A 9,870-nucleotide genomic window follows, 5' to 3' on the forward strand; every position below is an offset into this window, starting at 1 on the left:
TCCGCATGCGGATTAGCCGCGAATTTCCCGCAGGTTGTTCCCTGCAGATTTTGCAGGCTGTACTGCAGAAATCCTGCGGAAATAATGGACATGCTCATTTTCTCAATAAATTTTCTCAAGAAAATCTTCTCAAGGAAATTTCTTGAGAAAAATCCGCAGCATGCGCACCCCGCTATTTTTTTTTCTCATATGATTTGCTGGGAAATCTCTGCACAAAGATTGCAGACATTTCTCAAGAAATTTCCGCAGCAAATCCGTGGGTAAAACGGCCTAGTGCGCACATAGCCTTATAGTTGCAGTTTTCTGCAGCTGGGGTCATGTCAGGGGTCTCCACTCCTCTGTGACCCGCTCTTGGCAGACACCAGCGAGGTGTTTCTGTTACTGGCTGTTGTCTCTGAAGTTTTGCAATTTGCGGGAGACGTAAATCTGTTACTTATATTGACTGCACTTTTCCTTCCCCACAGCTCCGATACTACGACTCCGGGGAAGACGCCAGCTGTAAGGGACACATAGACCTGGCAGATGTGGAAACGGTGGTGCCGGCCGCACCAACCATCGGGGTGCCAAAGCACGCCAGCGACAGGGCTTTTTTTGATGTGAGTAAATGTATGGAAGAAAACAATATCTGGGTCTGAATAATCACACTCAGTGCTGGCAATCATATACGAGATCTCCAGCCTGATGACTGTCTCTGCACTGAGGACGCAAGAAAGATCACACTGAGGATTTCCAAGTGCTCGCTCATCACTACTTACCAGTACCGAGCACCTGAGCATGGTAGTGCTCGCTCATCACTACTTACCAGTACCGAGCACCTGAGCATGGTAGTGCCCGCTCATCACTACTTACCAGTACTGAGCATGGTAGTGCTCGCTCATCACTACTTACCAGTACCGAGCACCTGAGCATGGTAGTGCCCGCTCATCACTAGTTACCAGTACCGAGCACCCGAGCATGGTAGTGCCCGCTCATCACTAGTTACCAGTACTGATCACCTGAGCATGGTAGTGCCCGCTCATCACTAGTTACCAGTACTGAGCACCCAAGCATGGTAGTGCCCCGCTCATCACTACTTACCAGTACCGAGCACCTGAGCATGGTAGTGCCCGCTCATCACTACTTACCAGTACTGAGCATGGTAGTGCTCGCTCATCACTACTTACCAGTACTGAGCACCTGAGCATGGTAGTGCCCGCTCATCACTACTTACCAGTACCGAGCACCTGAGCATGGTAGTGCCCGCTCATCACTACTTACCAGTACTGAGCATGGTAGTGCTCGCTCATCACTACTTACCAGTACCGAGCACCTGAGCATGGTAGTGCCCGCTCATCACTACTTACCAGTACTGAGCACGGTAGTGCTCGCTCATCACTAGTTACGAGTACTGAGCACCTGAGCATGGTAGTGCCCGCTCATCACTAGTTACCAGTACTGAGCACCTGAGCATGGTAGTGCCCGCTCATCACTAGTTACCAGTACTGAGCACCCGAGCATGGTAGTGCCCGCTCATCACTAGTTACGAGTACTGAGCACCCGAGCATGGTAGTGCCTGCTCATCACTAGTTACCAGTACTGAGCACCCGAGCATGGTAGTGCCCGCTCATCACTAGTTACCAGTACTGAGCACCCGAGCATGGTAGTGCCCACTCATCACTAGTTACGAGTACTGAGCACCCGAGCATGGTAGTGCCCGCTCATCACTTGTTACCAGTACTGAGCACCCGAGCATGGTAGTGCCCGCTCATCACTAGTTACCAGTACTGAGCACCCGAGCATGGTAGTGCCCGCTCATCACTAGTTACGAGTACTGAGCACCTGAGCATGGTAGTGCCCGCTCATCACTAGTTACGAGTACTGAGCACCCGAGCATGGTAGTGCCCGCTCATCACTAGATACGAGTACTGAGCACCTGAGCATGGTAGTGCCCGCTCATCACTAGTTACGAGTACAGAGCACCTGAGCATGGTAGTGCCCACTCATCACTAGTTACCAGTACTGAGCACCCGAGCATGGTAGTGCCCGCTCATCACTAGTTACGAGTAAAGAGCACCCGAGCATGGTAGTGCCCGCTCATCACTAGTTACGAGTACAGAGCACCCGAGCATGGTAGTGCCCGCTCATCACTAGTTACGAGTACAGAGCACCCGAGCATGGTAGTGCCCGCTCATCACTAGTGAAAACTACTATTGATATTTTAGAGTATTCTTTTCTGTTTCTAGAACATCTTAGGCGGCTGTACAACCCCCTTATATATGAGCTCATTCATTGATGCGTGCAGATATCATACAAATAGTGAATAATTTAAGCTGAGAACGTTTCATTACTCTATGATTATGCTTTATTTACACAAGACCCGGATGATCCCTTTAATTTGCCATCTCGTACTCCGCGCCTTTCTGTTATAAATCACTTCCCATATGTTTTTATGGGGATCGTAACTTGAGCTTAACAAGACGAAAAAAATGTGAGGATGAGAATAGAAACCCAGCGCTGAGATCAATTACCGTCCACGACAAAACAGATACAAACTGACAAATGTAAAGCAGAATCTCCCGATGGAAAAACAAACGCGGTGCAAAACATGGAGCTGCGGAGCAACGCCCGGGACGAGCGCTGCACAGCGAGTGGAGGCTGAGCCCAGAGCACATGAGCGGGGGCCCGGAGTGTGCCCGATCCTCGTGATGATCTCTGGCCATCGTCTGCTGCTCGTCTTCTCCATCATCTCTTTCCATCATGTTCTGGAATATGCCGGGTCTATGACATTGAGATGTATGAGAATTAGACCAAAGGAACAGGGAGATGAGAATTGAAGGAATTTCTCAAGCAGCTAAATTATGGCTGAGATTGTGCTGTGACTTCTGCTAGGATAGAGGGGGAGAGAGCTGGACAAAATTCACTGAAAAAGTTGTAAGAAACTAAGTTTGAAAACTTTTAGGTTTGTGATGGGCAACTGTTTGCAACAGAGTTTTGTCGACAAGGGTGGGCGGTGGAATCTCAGGGGGCGCAGGGCAACGAGGCGTTACTCTGGGGGCATCTGTTTGTGTCCGTGCGCTTTTGTTTTTCCTTTCCTGCCCCGTCAGCGTCCGTGACAAACACAATGGACAAAGTCCTAGTATGGAAACGAGAACGATGTAAAGCTAAAGGCAAGGTTTCGGTGTAATTAGAAGCAGATAATAGAATGAAACAATACATTCCTTCTGGATGCAGACATGTTATAGCTTCTTTCCAGATGCCATCTGGGACCTGGGGATTGGTTGGGTGGGGCCCGAAAATTCCAGCCCATGACATCAGCGTCCAGCGTGGAGAGTTCAGAAATAGAACCGTGACTATAGAAACAATGTTACGCGTATATTGCAGGACCGGTGCACACGCATCCTATACCACGGGACCGATGCACGCATCCTATACCGCGGGACCAGTGCACGCATCCTATACCGCGGGACCGATGCACGCATCCTATACCGCGGGACCGATGCACGCATCCTATATCGCGGGACCGATGCACGCATCCTATACCGCGGGACCGGTGCAACGCATCCTATACCGCGGGACCGGTGCACGCATCCTATGCCGCGGGACCGGTGCAAGCATCCTATGCCGCGGGACCGGTGCACGCATCCTATGCCGCGGGACCGATGCACGCATCCTATGCCGCGGGACCGATGCACGCATCCTATGCCGCGGGACCGATGCACGCATCCTATGCCGCGGGACCGATGCACGCATCCTATACCGCGGGACCGATGCACGCATCCTATACCGCGGGACGGATGCACGCACCCTGTACCAGGGGAGCGGTGCAGGCACCCCGCACCAGGGGAGCGGTGCAGGCACCCCGCACCAGGGGAGCGGTGCAGGCACCCCGCACCAGGGGAGCGGTGCAGGCACCCCGCACCAGGGGACCGGTGCAGGCACCCCGCACCAGGGGACCGGTGCAGGCACCCCGCACCAGGGGACCGGTGCAGGCACCCCGCACCAGGGGACCGGTGCAGGCACCCCGCACCAGGGGACCGGTGCAGGCACCCCGCACCAGGGGACCGGTGCAGGCACCCCGCACCAGGGGACCGGTGCAGGCACCCCGCACCAGGGGACCTTTCTCAACAGACAGTGAAGAAGAATTCCTAGAGAACGGTGCACCGGTTTGGGTTACTAAACAGATTGCACTCCTCCCGCAGATTCTGAGAATGACATACAGTGTGATTTAAAGGCGACCGGTCACCAGGACAGATACTTGTACATTATGAGATGTTACAGATGTCATGATAAAACAGCCCTGGACGTACCTAATAGGGGGGCTGTAAATTGTCCATCCCATGAGAGCGTGCATATTCAGGATATTGCTTCCATTACTAATTGGATTAGGCTTCATGCGGTTCATTTTTGTGTTACTTGGTCACCAGATTCTCGTCCCCGCTCTATGCTGGAAAGCGAACTTTGCTGTTTTCTGCAGTATTATAGGATTCTTGAGGCATTTGCTGAAACTTAGAAGTGGGGATGAGGTGGTACACAGATTGCCATAATGTGGACAGGGGAGAAAGCTTGTACAGTCTCAGGGAGGGCAAAGAAAATAGGCTATAGATAAGGAGCAGAGCAAATGAGTGCAGCCTATAATACAAAGATAGACCCGATCTGTTATCTAACCTGAGGCGGATCCTTGAAGTCCACTGTGCAGAAGAGCACTTGGCGTGCTGCGCTCACTGAGTGCACGGTGCGGCAGAAACTGTACGGAGACCAGAGAAATGGTGTATAGTAACAAAGTCCATCAGGAGCTTCACTGCAGCTTTGCAGCAGAGTCCAGTGATGACGCTTAGATGAGTAGCTCCAAAAACTCAGCGATGGAGCAAAGTTGAGTACTTCAGAAGTCACGATGTAACAGTTTAACATCCAGTGAGGTAGCAGAGCTGAGTATAGCAGGAGGCATGGGGTGACCAGGAACCAAACCCATCTACCACTTCACTATAAAATCCCTCCACAAAAAAAAACTGGTTCTGTCAAATTAAAAAAAAAAAGAAATCTTTGGAGTCGTTTCTTAGGAGCCGCACAGTGGCTATATAGCAGAGCTGAGTGTGACAGCAGACAATGTGAATGTGTAGCAGAGCCCAGCAATGTAGCAAAGCTGAATATGAAAGCAGACACTGTAAATGTATAGCAGAGCCCAGCAACGTAGCAGAGCAGAGTATGAAAGCAGACACACTGAATGCGTAGCAGAGCCTAGCAACGTAGCAGAGCGGAGAATGACAGTAGACACTGAATGTGTATCAGAGCCCAACAAAGTAGCAGAGTTGAGTATGACAGTAGACACTGTGAATGTGTAACAGAGCCCAGCAACGTACATAGCTAAGTATGACGACAGATACTGTGAATGCGTACTAGAGTCCAGCAATGTGGCAGAGCTGAGTATGACAGCAGATGCTGTGAAGGTGTAGCAGAGCCCAGCAACATAGTAGAGCTGAGTGTGACAGCAGACATTGTGAATATGTAGCAGAGTCTAGCAGTGTGGCAGAGCGGAGTATTAAAGCAGACACTGTGAACTTGTAGCAGAGCCCAGCAATGTAGCAGAGTTGAATATGAAATCAGACACTGTGAATGTGTAGCAAATCCCAGCAATGTATCAGAGCTGAGTATGACAGCAGATGCTGTGAATGTGTAGCAGAGTCCAGCAACATGGCAGAGCTGAGTATGACAGCAGACACTGTGAAATGCCATATTAGAGCCTAGCAACGTAGCAGAGCCCGGCAACGTAGCATGGCTGATCGTCATGGAAATTTATTTTTTTTTTTTTTTTTTTATATATATAAAAACATTTGGGTAGAGGTGACCTTGCAGAGCTCGCCCTGACTCATTACACACTGATTTTGTCTCCTTCCAGGTAAAAACCAGCAAGCGAGTGTACAATTTCTGCGCTCAGGATGCACAAAGTGCCCAACAGTGGATGGACAAGATCCAGAGCTGTATATCGGACGCCTAGAACGCCGCCCTCTCCGGGAGGCCACCGGCCATGTCGCCTCTTGATAGGAAGGACTGTGTTTTTTTTTTCTTTTGTGCTCTGTGGTTAAGTGCCCCTTCCTTCCAGACAGCTGACGTCTGCCGTTCACCCCCGGGACTGTTGTAGAGTTCTTCCTGTGAGGCGGCAGCGCTGGTTTGTAGATCCTCTCTAGCTCCAGCACTTGGTGCCGGATGTGAAGTTTTTGGAATCTTAAACCTTTTTTTTTTTATTGTTGTTTTTCGAAAGACCAAGTAATTCTTATGCAGCTAAAACGAAAACATTCCCAAAAAAAATGTTTACTACAACAGGGGGGGAGCCGGGAGCGGAGTGTAAGGGTGGAGCAAGCGGTAAGTCTGAGCGTCTCAGGCCGAGCAGTTTACAGAACCCTGTACAGTTTTTGTTCTTCCCTCTATTAGTGCAGTATTTAGCCTCGTGCTTAGTTTTTATAGTGCAGTGCGGTGCTTTTTATTCTCTTATCGTGTCGGGTTTTTTTTTCCCCCACCCACACAACACTCCGAGGAGGGTCAACGCCCGGGATATCGGCCCACCGGGGTGCGGGGTTAGCCCTCCTTATTGTATATACTTAGAAATGCACTACACATCGTATGCAAAGCACACGCACTTAAAGCTACAGGACGGGCGTAATGAAGGAGTGTTCGGAGTCCGTATGTACATAGTTTGTGAGTTGCCGTCACTGGACACCCCACATCAATTCCTCCAAATATAAAAACCCCTTTTATTTTATTTTTTTTTTTCCTATGTGTTTAGGGGACCCTCCCTCCGGATGAAATCCTCTCTGACCACTTCCGATATTTTCCCTTTTTCTCTCTTGACTGGAGTCATTTTAAACTGTTAATACGTCGCTCTTCTATTACAAGGTTTGTACTGTATATAAATAATTTTTTTTGTATCTTCTTATGTCGTCGATTGCTTGTAAAGTTAACCCCCCCTTCCCTGCAGAAACAGCCATAAACGTCTCACCTCGGCAGGTATGGGGTAACCAGGAACCAAACCCATCACCATAAAATCCACCTCCCCCCCCCCCCCCAAAAAAAAAAAAAAATAATCTCTGGAGTCGTTTTTTTTTAGTTTTATCAGTTTCTGGGAAAGCTGAGTGTTGATCAATATGGTGCAATTTAACCCAGCTTTTCCAGGACTTTAAATGGCAAATCTATCTAGTTGGGTTGTGATCCCACAACTTTTCCTGTCTTACTAGACTCGCTGCCTAATGCAAACTAGTTCTGTCAAATAAAAAAAACAATCTCTGGAGTCATTTCTTTGTTTTATCAGTTCCTGGGAAAGCTGAGTGATGACCGATATGGTGCAATATAACCCAGCTTTTCCAGGACTCTGGCTGGCAAAAAATCTCTAGACTCGCTGTCTAATGCAAACTAGTTCTGTCAAATAAAAAAGAAACTCCGGAGTTATTTCCTAGTTTTATCAGTTTTTGGGAAAGCTGAGTGTTGACCAATATGTTGCAATATAACCCAGCTTTTCCAGGATTTTAAATGGCAAATCTTTCTAGTTGCGATCCCACAACTTGCCCTGCCTTCCTAGACTCGCTGCCTAATGCAAACTAGTTCTGTCAAATAATAAAGAATCTCTGGAATTGTTTCTTAGTTTTATCAGTTCCTGGGAAAGTTGAGTGATGACCGATATGGTGCAATTTAACCCAGCTTTTCCAGGACTTTAAATGGCAAATCTATCTAGTTGTGATCCAACAACTTGCCCTACCTTACTAGACTCGCTGCCTAATGCAAACTAGTTCTGTCAAATAAAAAAGAATCTCTAGAGTCATTTCTTAGTCTTATCAGTTTCTGGGAAAGCCGAGTGATGACCAATATAGCCATAAAGCTCCATGGTGCAATTTCACCCAGCTTTCCCAAGACTCTGAATTTCAAATCTATCTAGTTGTGATGATCCTACAACTTGCCATGCCTTGCCAGACTCGCTGCCTAATGGGATCATGTATTTTGGCCAAATTAGGCATTGTCGCCATATAGGAGCCAGGGAATAACTACGGGACTGTAGAGGATGAATCAGGGACTTCTTGTGATTTTTTTTTTTGGGGGGGGGGGGGATGGGGATGGAGGGGGGTTTCTGACCACATAAATTGGTGTCGTCTTAAGCGCACAGTGCCAAAAACACACAAATACCTATATATGAAACTTGAAAGCCTCCGCCTAGATATCTCTCTACGTATCAGTCCCCCGTGTGTGTGCGCGCGCGCTTTTTGTATCACTCTTTTTAATGGTCGCACGTGAGACTGACACTTTGCACACCTGTTTTTTTTTGTATATTATTTTTTTTCTTTTTTTATGTATTTTGTAAGATAAAGGTTTCCCGCTCCGTCAGATTCTGCATCTAGAAAGAAACGAAATGTAATTATTTTTTAACTCGTTTTAACACTTTGTGTCTTTGTTACTCTGTGTTATGTCGGACATCTTGTAATAACTGCCCAGTTAAGGACTGTAAATAAATCTTATATGCAGTACACACAGAGCGCAGCGTCGGCCTTTTATTGAGTTTAAAGAAATTACCAAAACTTCATTTTTAATATTCATTTGGTAGAAAGTCGTCTCTCCGGCCTCCCGCCGTCATATATGAGCCCTCAGTCAGGGTCTGCGTGGTTTGAAGAAGGGAGGAAAAAGCCACTGCCACGCACCATTTGCCAGCTCCTTTATATCCCCCACCCAAAACAAAAAAAAGTGGCTTTATCTCCCCTCGAAACCCAAAGGATTGGATGTTGTAAAAGACCCTTCAGTCAGTGTCCGTGTGTTTTGAAGAGGGGAGGAGAAAGCCACTGCCACACACCTTTTGCCAATGGCTTTATCTCCCCTCGAAAACCATATGCTGGGTGCCGGGTGCTTGATGCTGCGAGAGATCTCTGTCAGTGTCCGTATATTTTGAGGAGGGGATGAAAAAGCTGCTGCCACACACCTTTTAGCAGAGGCTTTATCTTCCCCTGAAAACCAAAGTTTTGTATGTTGTAAGAGATCCCTCAATCAGTGTCCGTGTGTTTTGAAGTGGGGAGGAAAAAGCTGCTGCCACACACTTTTTGGCAGAGGCTTTATCTCCCTCCAAAAACCAAAGGATCGGATGTTGCGAGAGATGATGCCCAATCACTCCTGACGTCACCCATCAGGGAAGAGTAGGGAGGCCCCAATATACACATCAGATGGGGTTGGTCCTGCCGAGAAGAGCAGGTACTGCCGACAGACTTTCATGTAAGATGCTTCAGCAAAAAGGTGAGAAAACCTCTTCAAATCATCCCTGAACGACTTAGGCTATGTGCGCACGTGTGCGCTCTGCACCGCACCGAAAAGGTGCGCTTCAGAGCGCAGCTGAAAAGCTGCGTTCTGAAGCGCATGGTGCCGGCGAGAACGTGCGCTCTGCATGCAGCTCCTGCCATAGACAGAGCAGGGGCTGCCGGCAAAGCGCACGGAAGAAGTGACATGTCACTTCTTAGAACGCAGCGATTCGGGCAGCAGCCGAAGCGCTGCGCTCTAAGACGCCACGTGCGCACGGCCCCTGCACAATCTCCATAGACTGTGCAGGGGACGCAGGACGCATGCAGTTACGCTGCGCTACAAAGCGCAGCGTAACTGCATGAATTACGCACACGTGCGTACATAGCCTTACGGAGCGGGTAAGGTATTTCGGGAATACCATGGTCATAAAGGAGGTGCTTCGTTTGTACACTGTTTGGCTGGAGGGTACATGTCACAAATGGCAAGGCTCGAACATCAACCTCCCCCCATAGTGAGTCCCGGTGCCCTCTCTTCACCAGGTGACACCCGGATGTCTACATGATGTAAAAGAAAAGTTAGTCATCGTAACCACCTTCTCCCACTGCTCCAAAGTCCAGTTCTGCTGCCCAT

At 48.7% G+C, this 9,870-nt stretch overlaps 1 protein-coding gene across 1 annotated transcript in view; it reads left to right on the forward strand.

Moving 5' to 3' along the window:
• SBF2 (SET binding factor 2) overlaps positions 1–7,030 on the forward strand; it is a 321,660-nt gene extending 314,630 nt beyond the window's left edge. The window contains exon 41 of the mRNA XM_075325834.1: positions 5,873–7,030. Within this exon, the coding sequence (XP_075181949.1) occupies positions 5,873–5,971 (99 nt within the window). The 3' untranslated portion in view covers positions 5,972–7,030. The remainder of the gene's footprint in view (positions 1–5,872) is intronic.
• The last annotated feature ends 2,840 nt before the right edge of the window (positions 7,031–9,870 follow it).

Source organism: Anomaloglossus baeobatrachus, chromosome 10, assembly GCF_048569485.1.
Source record: "Anomaloglossus baeobatrachus isolate aAnoBae1 chromosome 10, aAnoBae1.hap1, whole genome shotgun sequence".
Classification (NCBI taxonomy): Eukaryota; Metazoa; Chordata; class Amphibia; order Anura; family Aromobatidae; genus Anomaloglossus; species Anomaloglossus baeobatrachus.